Source organism: Leptinotarsa decemlineata, unplaced genomic scaffold, assembly GCF_025532065.1.
Source record: "Leptinotarsa decemlineata unplaced genomic scaffold, Ldec_3_MD MMD2_tig00001719_RagTag_RagTag, whole genome shotgun sequence".
Taxonomy (NCBI): domain Eukaryota; kingdom Metazoa; phylum Arthropoda; class Insecta; order Coleoptera; family Chrysomelidae; genus Leptinotarsa; species Leptinotarsa decemlineata.
In genome coordinates this window covers 9,514,319-9,528,865 of record NW_027412569.1, presented here as the reverse complement: position 1 = coordinate 9,528,865, position 14,547 = coordinate 9,514,319, and the positions used below count along the sequence as shown (strand labels likewise).

Here is a 14,547-nt window from a genome sequence, read left to right as displayed (position 1 = left end):
TATATTTTCTTATTTCTATAATTATAACTGCTGCCCATGAATCAATAAAAAAACAGAATACATCAAAAGAAAAATGCATATAACAATGTTTACGTAAGCATGAGAGGAAGAGTAAGAGTTTTGCTTACGTTTGCTGACAAGGGGGTGGGGGGGGGTGGTAAATAATTGAAACAAATATGCTTATGTGTATCAAGCTGAGTGTTTTGGTAGTGTATTATCAACCCCCTTGCTCACAGTTACACCCCGGAAAGTAATGATTAGGAACAAAAGTTAGAAATTTATAGAAAAAATTAATACTAGCAAGTTGACTAACAAGAAATGACTACCTATAAGAACTGTCTTCTAGTGCTACATCAGATACAACTGAGGAAGTGGTACCTTTGGGTGAATTCAGTAAATTATCCTTCATATTTGATTAATTGCTTTCATTACAGTGCAAATCGATGAATGTTGAGAATAATATATGTCTCAACCATATTTCTCAATCCTCAGTATAACTTCCACTTGAAAACACCTTTTATAGCATGAACAATATTTTTCACGTATTTATTTTTACAATTATCTTCGAGAGGGTTTTTTCAACAGTTTCTCGTTTAAAATCTCAATTCGAAGCCGTTGGAATTTCAGATTAATCAAATTCTTCGAAGCCTATAAACCCAGCGCACTGGCTAATCCCATCAAACTGCCAGTCATTAAAGCACTCCTGAGTCGAAAGTGATTATTTCTTGATTGCGAATTGAATTCGTCGGCCAATTTTGATTTCAATTACACGGATTCGATAGTTTAGTTAACGAATTTAATAATTTGTTGAATAACCCGACCCACTTAAAATGTTGAAATCGATTTGAATTAAACTGCGTATTTCACAATTGATCGATGTTATTTTCGTTGAATTAGTTGAATAATACAGTTTTGCAATTTTCTCCACTAATAATATTATTATTAGCCTTTTGGAGTCATAGAGTGACAAAGATAAATCAAGTCAGAAAGAAGGTATGCCTTTACGACTCATATAAGTATGTAGAATACATACAAAAATACAATACAGATAATGAGTTTTTTTTTTATGTTATTTTTTTGGCAACACTGTTTTTGAGAGATCACGCGTGAATCGTGTCTTGTGTCATTGTCAAACTTGTTCAGTTTGGTCTATAATTCAACCATGAATCGACTAACGAATGAACAACGCTTGCAAATTATTGAATTTTATTATCAAAATTCATGCTCTGTGAAGAAGGTGCGTCGTGCACTTCTTCCAATTTATGGGCAGTTTCGTCGGCATACTGAGGGAACTATTCGGAAGCTTGTGACTAAATTTCGAACCCAGTGTACATTCTTGGACATTGAACCACCAACACGCATACTTAGAGTGAGGACAGAAGAAAATATTGTGGCTGTATCCGCCAGTATTCGTGATGACCGTGAAATGTAGATTCGCCGCCGTTCACAGCAATTGGGCCTCTGTTACTCCACTACGTGGAAAATTTTACGAAAGGATTTACCTTATAAGGTTTTACACCCTTATAAGTTTTGCAGCAAAATTGGAGGAAGATCCACATTTTTATCGAAAAATTGTGTTCAGCGACGAGGCTCATTGCAGGCATTGCAAGAGCTACCGATGCATCTCAAAAAAGTCATTTTTTGGTGTGAATTATGGGTCGGTGGCCTCATCGGGCCGTAGCTCTTCAAAGACGACAATGGCCGGAACGTTACTGCGAATGGCGAGCGCTACCGTGTGATGATTGACGACTTTTTGTTGCCCAAAATTGAAGAATTGGACATGCCTGACATGGGTTTCAACAAGACGGTGCCACATGCCACACGGCACGCGAAACAATGACCCAATTAGGAGCCGCCTTCGGTGAACAGTTCATCTCACGTTTGGGGCCTGTCAATTGGCCGCTTCGATCGTGTGATTTAGCGCCTTTGGATTATTTCTTGTGTAGTCGTGTTGAGGCTCATGTCTACAGGGATGAAATAGCAACGACTGACGCTCTGGAAGCCATTATTGAAGCATCTATACGTGAAATACCCGTCGATATCTTAGAGAGAGTGTGCCAAAATTGGACCTTGCGCATGGACCATCTAAAGCGGAGCCGCGGATCATATTTGCATGAAATCATCTTCAAACATGAAATTATATTGATCATTCTATCGATTCCAATAAAGACTTCATCAACTTCATCAATTTTTCCAAATTTTTGGGTTGTTTTGAAAATAAAATCATCCATCATCAAATCAGCCGTTACAAATAAAATATAGCATTCAACAACGCGTGCAAATAATGGAATTGTTTTATATAAATGAGTGTTCTCTCCGGACAACGTACCGCGCGCTTCGTCTATCTTACGGTCGCCATAATCGTCCTGCCGAGACGATTATTCACAATATGGTGGTTAAATTTGAGTCCACTGGTTCAGTAAACTATTGACCAACACCCGTCCATTGGCGAAATTCAAGATCTGTCGAAAATACCGCCGCTGTCTGTGAGAGAATGCAGAAGAATCTGAGGCAGTCGATTTCGCGTCGCTCATAAGAACTCGGCCTTTCGAAAATCACAACTTGGTGTATTTGGCGTATTGAACATTGGACTGAGAAGCTAAATAAAAGACTCGATATCCAGAACTACCCGGTTGCTGTTTCAATACATTTTCTACTGAGTAGAAAGCTTTTTCGAAAAGATAGTTTTTCAAGTTTCAAGTTACTTCAGAGTAATGAATCCCTTCATAAGAGAGGGTACCTTGTTTTATAAAAAAGACCAGCATAGTGAGGGGACCTTTTATAACCAGTCTGCCAAAATTGCCTCAAGCGGATAGTATCAGCACCTTTTGTGGACTATTTGTGTGTGTAGTATTTTCCTCCAACGATGATGTTTTTCCAAAAGTGGATGATAACACTTCATAGACAGAAAATTCAAGTCTTAACGCCGGTACGTTGTAGAGTCGAGCTTCGATATGGAGCAACGAATGAGATATCGTTTTCCGTCATTCTTTGCAGCTCTCTCTGCAAGACAACTAGAAAAACGAGAGCCTAAAAATTACTATTGAACCCTGATACTATCATTTGTCTTGTCTGTCCCGTCTTGCTGTTAGTTTTACCATGACTGGCTCCCATATCCTAGATCAGTTCAGCATCTGTTGGAAATAAGTAATTGCTTACTTCCAAGTAGCAAGGCCAAAACGAACTCACGATCCGTAAATGAAAGGTTTTTCCATTTTTGAGTTTCTTCTAAATAAAACGTCACACAAAATGGCACCCAACGTGGGGCCCGAACCCAAGACTCTTTCATGCTCTAACGACTGAGTTAGCCAGGCCCCACGTTGGGCGGCATTCTATATAATGAGATATATAGGAGTTTCAGAAAAATGTCGAGAACGCAGAAACATTCCATTTATGGGTTATGAGTTCGTTTTGTCCATAAGGCCCAGAAATGTTATTAAATCAATTAACTGCTAACCTCTGAGAAATGCAATTACATCAGCTAACATAATTTTTTCAGTTAACTCGGCATTTCATCTGGGAATTTGCTCGTCAAAGTTTCGGTTTACTATTCCTGTAGATGAATACTTGTTCTATAACTTTCATACATGTCAATTGTTGATATCTAACTTAGAGAGTTATTTTTTCACCCTTATCAAAATCTTGAAGTTCTAAATCAGTAACAAGAAGAGAAATTTCACACTTTCTCTTTATGGTTTTTTGCATTTCCTTTGATATTTACCGAAAAATTGTAATATTTGTAAATGAGTAATAATAATTAGTGAAATATTACGGGAATTTTGATAAAAAATCTCATTCATTCAGGACGGCTTTTCCAAATGGAGCCATGGAACTCTAAGATGCTCTTTCTAGATAGTGTATAATAATAAGTATAATAATAGATGTGTGATGCACATAACTGTTCCGCAGTCACGAAGAGATTGTGATTTGTAATCAAACCCGCATTGCATTGGGGTATGGTTTTCGTTGATATCGAAAATCTAAAACCAGTACTTACTTGATCCATATATGACATACCAATACTCCATTCTATACAGTTTTCTTCAAACCATCGTTAATTCAGCTGGTATGTTAGGCGGTCAAAAATGCGTAAAAACTGAAAAGCAAAAGCAATGTGAGGGGAAGACGAGCTAGATGAAAAACCAGTTGACAAAAAACAAAAATGTCAAGTGATGCGATAGTTAGAAAGCTGCGTTGATGATTTTTGCAATGTGAGACATTGCGACCTTGAAGATGTTCATATAATAATAATAATTATAGATTCAACATTTATAAATTTGTTTCAGAAAAACACTGGACTATAAAGTCAATTTAAAGAAAGCCCGTCAATATAGCATCATAGTTGATTTTTTTCGGTTTCTGGACCTGGGAGAAAAAAAATATACGAAATGTATATTGCCCCAAAGGATACTATTTTGCTACTAAAAGAATAATGAATAATTGATATTCACAATTGGAGAATCTTGAAACAGAAGCATTTTGAAATGTATTTTTTGTGACTTTCGTACTGATGTTCATGGAATTTGTGTAACAATTCAAAAGAAAGTCAAACATTCGACATTTTTTGAAAAATTAAAACGCAATATGCATATTTACAGGGCACTGCAAAGATGACCCTCCCCTTACATTCCCTTGAAGTTGAAACTCATTGAATTTTGAGATTATTCTAAAGAGCTGCAGAAGAGAAACAAAGTTCTGGTAACTTCATATTTCTAATTTTGTCTAATTCCGATTTTCAACTGAAAATTTCCTCAATTTTTCTCATATCCCAATATGAATTTCTTTCATATTCTCACTTGGAAGTTAAAAAAATTCTGAATTCCATATGATAATTTGAGAAATATTCAAAATGAAGTAAGAATTTGGTGAAAACTTTAAAGGTATGGAGTTGATATTTGAACGAAATTGAATATTTAAAGTAGGGATCTTGCAAAAAATACAAATATGGCTTCTGCATTCAGAAAATTCAAGTTTAAATTCAGAATGAAAGTTATTACAAGAATTATTGAAATAAATTCTGGAAATTTTCATATATTGGTTCAATATATCGATAATTTATCAAAAAAGTTTTGTGTAAATGTTACACGCTACAAAAAGGTTTGAAGATAGTTTCAGATTTTTTATAATATCATTGGAAGCACCTTGTAAAAATGATTGATAATTAAAGCATAACATTACTTTGGTCGTCTTTGAAAAAAGAGCTCAACTACAAATATTTCATTCAGAGCGTGATAACGTAACGAAGGGACGAAACGGTTGTTTTTTCTATTACTAAATCTTCATCTTTTCTCAAACTTGCAAAGACATCCAGTATATCAGCCCTGAAAAAGTCGAAAAACGTCAGAGTTTTCGTCATTTTTTCGAATCTCTCCAATGTAAATGTTTTCAACTTTGCCAGAGTGGCTAAGTACCTCTCCTTAACAACTGAGTATTCCATAACCTCTCAAATCCATCTTCAAGATACGTAATGCCCTAGATCAGAACCAGAATTATCACTTACCACAGCGGAATCGGAGTTGAGGTAGCGGTTCGTCGCAGAGTACGCGTTCCAAGGTCTCATTTTGTTCTCGATCCTTTCGAACTCGCGTTGCAGGACCGACGGACGCGTCGAAAACACTTTCGGTGGCGCCGTCACCACCGTCAGCCTCTTGTGGCCCACATAAGGCACCACGCGGTCGTACGAGTACGTTACGTGCACCTGTTGGAAAAAACAATTCAAGTTAGCATTGGGCCACCACGTCGGCCAGATATGGCACCGATGGATCACATCAATAAGAATAACTAAGTTTGAAGTAGGATGGAAAATGGCCATAACGTCAGCATGACATGACACCACTTGAGAATACAACAATATGAATGACTGAGTATGAGTTAGGACAGAATTAAAATACGGTTTCTCGACGTACATTTCCGTAATCAAATTAGCATAACCACGGGATGAGTAATACTGAATTTCACAGGTATGTTATGTCTTTAACATACATTTTTTAGAACCATCACCAACGACAAAAAGGTTCATCAATTGAATTGCTAGTATCAGTCATTGTGTTATTTTATTTTAATTACTAACGTACCTATAAGTTATTGTGTAACTTAGCTTTTATTTCTATTATCTTTCACTTTTCTAAAATCCTTAACCTAACCGAAACTAACCGAACCTAACCTAACTCAACCTAACCTAACCAAACATAACCTAACCCAACCCTACCTAACCTAACCTTATCTAACCTAACCTAAGCTGACCTAGCATAATCTTACTTATATGGCGTATATAGAACAAACTTCAAATCCAACCCACCTGTCTAAGCTATATTTTCTGATCATCATATCAAGCTGCAATTTCAGTCAAATTAAGATTTTTGATTGCAATCGTATGTGAGGTGAAACGGAAATCCAATCTTTAGTTGTATATGTCAATAAAAAAGCCCAAACTCGTTTGGATAGGGTATCATCTAGTTGTCTACTTATTGTGGAAGCTGCATAGAGAAACGGAAAGTGATTGCTCATGCGAAAGTTAATGCCAAAGCTTATCACTACAATGGACCGCCGTAGGAACGCTTGTGTGTTCTAAATATTTGTAATTTCAGAGTTCTGTCAATCTTTCTATGTTGCAATTTTTTCTATGTCGCTTCTTTATACTTAGAGGGCCTCCCAAAAAAAGTTCTCACCCCAGAAGGAAAACAAACAAAACATTCTTGAGAACCATAACTGAAAGTTTTCAGAAAGACATATATTTTTTGAAAAGCAACATACCATGTGAGATACCTCAAAAGAAAAATATCGTTAGTAAATTATTTAACTCAAACTTTCGAATCATTCTCCATGGGCGCATATCAAAATGGCATTGAACTCCATCGAGAGTAATATTTAAAATCATAGACAAACCAAAACAGCTTGAATTTTTTCAGTATGTACCAGGCATACCTGCAAAAACATTCTTCAATGATTACGAACGATTATATTTGAGGTAATACGGAAGTTCCATTTCAATTTCTCTTCAGATTATCTACAAGATGAATTGTTCGAAATGTGAACCATTCATCTACATTTACAGATATAGTCGTGACTCAAAGTTGTCTCTCACATTACTGAGAATCTTGGAAGTTAGACGAGCAAATTTACATATTATTATTGGTTTTGAATTTTCAAGAGACTCCAGCTGTCGATAATATATTCGATGATATTCAATCAAAGTGGTCCTATAAAAAGTCCGATGCAGATAAGTCTGGAGATCGGCAAGCTTTTCTATGGAACCTCTCCAACCTATCCAGGTTCCTAGATATAACAGATTTAGGACTGGAGCTACAGAGTAGAGAGAGGTTAGTTGAAACCACAGCTGTTCTTAGATGCAGCTATAGTCGGCTATGACGATATAGGAACAGATTCAATGCCTCTACTACAAAACCTATGTGGACCAAAGTTCTAGCAGCTCTACAGACTAATCAGAGATACTTAGCTGAAGTTTGCGAATTGTTCATAGCTACGTTCCACAATGACTAAATTTGCACTTTCTATTTTAGTTGAAGACTTTTTTTATCGGAAACTTGTTGTCTAAGATGCAAATCATTGAATGCTTCCAATGTAGCTTTAGCAGAATTTGTCTCCCCCAATACAAAAATACAACTCTCTTCGACAATTGAGCATAATTCAACCATGAAATTGATTCAAAGCTTGACTTACCAGGTGACAAAGTAGAGAATGACACATTTTCTACTCTTCATTGCATTTTTTATCAGTTCCGCCACCATATATGCCAACTGAGAGAATAAAAAAATGAAATCCATCATTTCAATTCAAATTATCAAAATGATTCTGTTTTCTGTAGCAATATGTCTTTTTGAAAAGATATAGTGTATTATCAATTTTAGAGCAGATAAATGTTCAAAGATAGATCAAAAACGCCTTCAAGTTCTGGTGCAGCTATTTTCAGTCGCAGTCTCAGGACAGAGATATTAACCTGCCTAGGAAATATAAGCTACTGAATTATGTGCGGGGAGATTGGAAGAATTCAACCTCATACACAAGTCAATAAAAATATTCTCGGACAGTCAAGCGGCGTTGAAAGCTCTTGGCTCCTACCGAGCAACGTCTCAATTGGTAGCAAAATGCCAAAAACGACTCTCCTCAATAGGAAGACTCAACAAATTGTCTCTGGTCTGGATTTTTGGCCATTTTGGAATGCAATGGAGGCTGCTGGCTTCTTTGCAAAGGAGAGTGCTGCAAGCAGCTTCATCGGACAAAAACCTGGATGGCAAGAAGATTTATGAACTTCTGACAGGATCTTCCAGGATTGGCTCACTCCAAGCCGTTTATTCACCCTTCAAAGCTTGAAACCAAACAGTTGTTGGACTACAGTAGGGATGAACTAAGATGTCTTACAGGCCTTCTTACAGACAGTGTGTATCGCCTCTATTTGGAAAATTATGAAACAACAGAGCACATACTCTGTGCCTGCCCTGCTGGGGACCGAATCAGGTTTTTAGAGTTCGGCAGAGCCGTATACGTACCATCTGACCTGAAAGACCACTCATCATACAAACCAATCGACTTCGTTAACAAGCTGGACTCTTGTGGGTCGCGGTGGAGGGTCAAATTGACACACTCACTTTCGACCTAACCTAACCCAACTATACTACCAATTGAAAATGGTAAGGAGAAAACTGAAGACATGCTGTGATCAAAAATGCTTCCCCTGAAATTCATCAGATATTGACTTTGGAAATTATTGCTTTTTCAAATACTAAGATTGGAACGTTCTGCAACGTTACATGGCTGACGGACTACGAATAGTCATGATGCTCCCTAGGTGGCTCGGGAAGTTATTAACATTGCCTACCCAGGACACCAGGCTAATTACCAATGCAGTCGATGCCGATGACACCAAAAAAAAAGTGGAACATTTTCATTAGGAATTTTAGAATTACTTCAGTAACTCTAGAGTTACTTTAGTAGTAGAATTACTTTAGTAACTCTACTCAATTCGACTGGGGTAGCATGCTATCAGTTTTTTAACAAAAAAACACGTTTTTCAATAGTAATTCGTAAATCTTGTTCGGTCTCAAGCCTCTGTTATCCAAATTAATATTTTAGAGTAGTAATTTGTAAATAAAAAATTGGTGGTATTCAGCCTAGAGTTGCTAGCACTCAAATTCATAGAGCAAAGCAGCCTACTTTATTATATTCTTTATCTTTGAGTTATTGTAAAATAATTTTGGTCAAGTTCATTATTTATTTATTTTTCTGATTAACTATTTTGGACAACCACCGGAAAAAGTGGCTTCATTTTTGAGGAATCGAGATACTAAAATTGCATATAGAACAAGTAAGGAAAGCTAGTTAAAAATAATAAGGATGAAACATCCAAATTCGAGAAATCAGGGGTATATAAATTAAAGTGTGGAACGTGCCCTAAGGTATATATTGGTCAAACTGGCAGGACATTTAGGAATCGAATCCAGGAACATCATAAGAGCTATGTAAATAAGAAAACAAATTCAACATATTCAAATCATCTTCTAGAAGAAAATCACATCTTTAATGAAGAGTTCGAAATGTTGCACATTGAAAATAAAGGTTTGAAACTGAATCATTTGGAAGCAATGGAAATCAATAAACTTAAAAATTCAAACATTCTAATGAATGACCAACTAGATTTGAATAAATCACCATTATTGAACTTGTTTTCTTAAAAACCGAGAAAGAATTATTATTGATGTAGATGTGAGGCACTATGCTTTAGGTAATCATAATTGAGCAGGTACAAGATGTAGAGGTTCAGCTAATTTCTTACAGGTAGTCTCAATTATGGTTACCTGTAGTATATAAATATGAATGTAAGTATAATTTGATGTATTAATCACTTGAAAAAGCTAATGTTTAGCGAAACATGTTGTGATATATTTATTCAATAAAGTTTGTGAAGATCCAATCGTCTAGGTGTAGTTTGTGAAATTATTTATTTATGCCTAATCCCATTGTTTTCCCAGCCTAAGTTTCCCGGCTGGTCCTGCAAATGTCTGGGTCTTTTCCAAGCCACTTATCGTCATGAAATTCGATATTCACGAATATCTTTACTCAAAGCTAACCTAACTGTGAAATTAGAAATCTCATCTTTCATCTAGGGTGACTAGAGATAGTCGCAAATCTTGAGCTAACTGAATTTACATCTGCAATAGCCTGGAAAATTATTATGGTCTGACCCTTCGCAAAATGACCAGTTCGACTCGGAAACTTCATTTCTGTTATCACGAAGTTTGCTGGTTATTCCCTCCTGCCTGATCTGAATAATTCACAAGCAAAATTGAGTTGTGGCGCGTAAATCATGGATTAATATGTGATCTCAGCTGGGAAATGGAACAGAGACTTTTTCATTTGCGTGCAATGAATCCATGTAAATTCAATCGCGATATATTATGTTTCCAGGTCGAGGTTTAGAGAATGTTGACTAATAAGTTCGTAGAATTCCAGCAGTTGGTGCATATGCAGTTGATTGTTGTGTTGGTGAAAGCCCAGGGGAAGTTGAGGGTTTTGATACTAACGAAGTTTGTTGTTATGTTCCTACTATGCAGTTAAATAACTGGGAATTTAATGGAAATACGCTATAACGGAGAGGCAAGTTAGGTGCATTTACCGAAATTATTTCATTTCATTGTATCCAGTGAAAGTAACACTCTTTATTTTTGTGAGCAGTAACTTTTTGATTTTGACTTCTGACCAGTTATCACCAGAAATGTGAATAAGAAATTTCACTAAAATCTGTAGAAAATGTACAAGCAAAAAATCTGTAGTCCTACCTCTTTTAAAAAAAGGAGACCCTTATATTATTGACAACTTTCAACCTATTTCAATAATACCTATACTTGGAAAAGTTATCGAAGTAATTGTCAAAAACAGATTAATAGCATACTTAGAAGCTAATTCTCTTTTCTGCCCTGGACAATTTGCGTATAGAAAGGGTAAGTCCACAATCGATGCTCTTTTGAATATCATATCCAGTATAGTGATAGGTTTTGAGGAGGGCAGACTTTCATTCATAACGTTGTGCGATCTATCGCATAATATTTTGCTTAAGAAACTTTCCTATTACGGTATCCGTGGACTGTTCCTTAAATTCTTTGAATCCTATTTGCACGATAGATCACAGTGTGTATCATTACATGGGATTAAATCGAATGTGAAATATGTCAAACATGGTGTGCCCCAGGGTTCTGTACTGGGACCAATCTTGTTTATACTATATATAAATGACCTATACTACCATATACTTCCTAAAAAATGTTTTCTTTTTACGGATGATACCACTTTGGTGGACTGTCACGGTAGTGTTAATGATTTGAGTGTTTCTGCCAACGCCACCATGAAGTCTGCAAGTAACTGGTTCGTTCAAATAGACTTCTCCTTAATGAGGCTAAAAATCAAAATCTTATAATTTCCACAAATACGTATTCAACCTCAGGTAAAAGTGTTGAGCTACTAGGGATTCATATAGACGACAGATTGAATTGGTCATGTCATGTTGACAAACTGGCCAAGAAATTATCAAGTGTAATATTTATGATTCGTAGACTGAAGGAATTCGCCGGTATCAGAGCGGTCAAATCTTCGTACTTCGGACTCTTCCATAGTCACATGGTATATGGCATAGTATTGTGGGGGGATTCTTGTCATTCCAAAAAAAATTTTATATTGCAAAAAAGAATTATACGTCTAATATCCAATGCCAACTTTAAAGATCATTGTTGCCCACTTTTTATTCATCCCAAAATTATGCCGCTTCCTACAGCTTCTGTATATGAAACATTGATTGAAATTCATAAAAATAAATCAAAAGACATTTTACAATAGCAACAACATGAATATCCTACAAGATCAGGAAATCTGATAAGAACTGAGAGATTCAGACTGAGCACCTCACAAAATAATTCATTGTATTTGAAATTCTATAATAAATTACCATGTCACATAAAACAACTCAGTTTCTACTGTTTCAAGCAAAAATTGAAATCATTTTTTTGAATCACTGTTTTTATTCTACAGATGAATACATATTATACAACATAGATATTTCATGTGACTTTGAGTGACTAACAATTGTTTTCATATTCAACATCAGTTGATTGATTGTTTTTATTATTTTATGTACACTGTTCTGTTATACAGGCATTAATTGTGATAGTTTTATTTGTATATATGACGTCATATTTATAAATTTTTGTGTTTTGACTTGCTACAAATATTTGTTCAAATGTATCACGTAGCCAATAAATTATTGTATGATGAAACTGAGTACTCAAAACATTTGAATTGTTTGTCCAAAAACAACATCGTAATCATGCTTCAGCTGCCGTATTCACTAGATTTGGCCCCATGCGACTTCTTCCTCTCCCCAAGATTGAAGAGACCCGTGAAAAGATGAGGTTTTGCGATGATTGAGGGGGATTACTCTGATAGGGGCAAAATGTAAATTGATGAGTAAATAAATATTTTTTGGGAAAAATGAAAATTCACTTTATTTTTTAAACATACTCCAAATACTATTCAGCTCAACTTGAATTGATAATTTTGACCTATATCTATTGATACAGCTTAGGCAATTCAACTTGTAAACTACATTTTTCTGCCAACTTCAGTGAACAAAAAATTTCAGAAACCTGTAGAATAGAATCCTGATAATAATTTTTCATATGTTTTGCTCAACTAGAACAAGTAATGTTATTTTAAACTGACCAATATAATTTGTAATTTGTAAATAGAGAATGAAATGAAATATCATACGATACATGTCCGTCAAGTTTGTTAAAGTACTTGTTTATTTACGTTATAGAACAACTTGGACCGTAATAAGTAAACCAACCGGACGTAAACTTCTATTTCCATACAACAAAGCTGGGGAAAACTATTTTTATGGCACAAAATGCAATCAGAGGTAATCTTAACTTGTTTTTCAAAAGTGATATTGATAACCAAATGAATCTAAAGAAATGAATTTCAAATGTTCAAACCCGTCTCGGATATACCTACACAGTAGATTAAATGGACTTACGCCTATCAGAAAACAACTACGCCACTGGCTAATATCACGAACGGCGTTGGATATACTCGACAGGCTTCAGTGCAAGAATCTTCACAGAAAATTTCCTGCATATGCAATTGGCAATCCGAGACGGGCTTGAACATTTAAAGTTCATTTCTTTACATTTGTTCACTGCCTGTCTTCAAGCATAGCCCATTGACTAACAAGAAAGTTTTTCTTCCTCATTCAGAGGAATCGGTCAAGTACCGGATATGCAGTTAGTCAGTACCTCGTCCACTAGATGGAGTGACATTTTTGTTGTTAGCTTCAGCTTGAGACGAGGAATGAAATACTCTGAAAGAATTTCGATTTTCAATTATGGAATATCATTGACTTTAGGTCGATTATGGCCACTATCTTGTACTGACGAGTGGCTAAGGAGCCCGAAACCGGTCTGCAAGTGTGTCCGTTCCAAAATTGAGGATCGACTCTTTCAGTTTTATTGCCAATTGCATATACAGGAAATTTTCTGTGAAGATTCCTGCACTGACAACTGTCGGATATAATCCAACGCCGTTCGTGGTATTAGCCTGTGGAGTAACTATTTTCTGATATAGGCGTCAGTCCATTCAACCTACTGTGTAGGCATATCCGAGATGGGTTTGAACATTTAAAGTTCATTTCTTCAGATTTGTTTACTGCCTGTCTTCAAGCATAACGCACTGACTAATAAGAAACATAACCAAATAGATGCACGGATATATGTAACGAAAAAGGACATCCAAAAGTGACATTTTAGTATCTTCCTCAAGTCCGTACGTTTACTGAATATCCTAGATATTTTTCCACATTTACTTAAGTAAGCATTTACAATATAAATCAAAGCAGTCTAATAGCAGTAATACATATGCAAACAAAAAAAATTAATTTCAATGAAAATTCAGAATATTCATATCTCCTGTCTAAAATTCCATCTGAAATTCAACTACTTTTCTGGCTAATATCACGACGATTGGATGTCATTCAAACATTAATTTTGGTTCTTCAATGTTACTTTTACACCTGAAATAGAGATAGCAGATGTCATTGCTTTCTGCTTTTTGACTCAGTTTGATTCAAACATTGAGAACTATTTCATTAACAAACTGACTGGAATTGAAATGAAAATCTGCTGAATAGTTTCATATAGAAAAACCATTTAGAAAATCAATAGATGATCCTGCAGTTTGGTCGTTTAGGTAATTCCCACAAAGAAAAACAAGAAAGACGTTGGGGAAAATTTTGCACAAATGTAAGCAATAATCATTTGAAAATTCATCCAGGCCAGGACAGTTACTGTTCTCTTGCAGAAATTCGACGATTTCTGGTATACATATAGCATAGTTACAAAACATTAAAATTTGGAATGGTTCATTGACTTGATGAAATTATGATTTTCAATCTAATTTAAATGGAAAGGTGTATATTTTTAGGAGGAAATAATTTCAGGAAAGAAAAGTTTCGTCCATCTTTATACATCTTTATACAAAAAAAGT

At 35.6% G+C, this 14,547-nt stretch overlaps 1 protein-coding gene across 5 annotated transcripts in view; it reads right to left on the bottom strand.

Annotated features, from left to right (window-relative positions):
- Positions 1-14,547, bottom strand: part of LOC111518318 (uncharacterized) — a 146,252-nt gene that overhangs the window by 114,162 nt on the left and 17,543 nt on the right. For all 5 annotated transcript variants that reach the window (XM_074176459.1, XM_074176457.1, XM_074176456.1 and 2 more), the window contains exon 3: positions 5,501-5,698. In XM_074176459.1, coding sequence (XP_074032560.1) covers positions 5,501-5,698 — 198 coding nt within the window. The remainder of the gene's footprint in view (positions 1-5,500; positions 5,699-14,547) is intronic.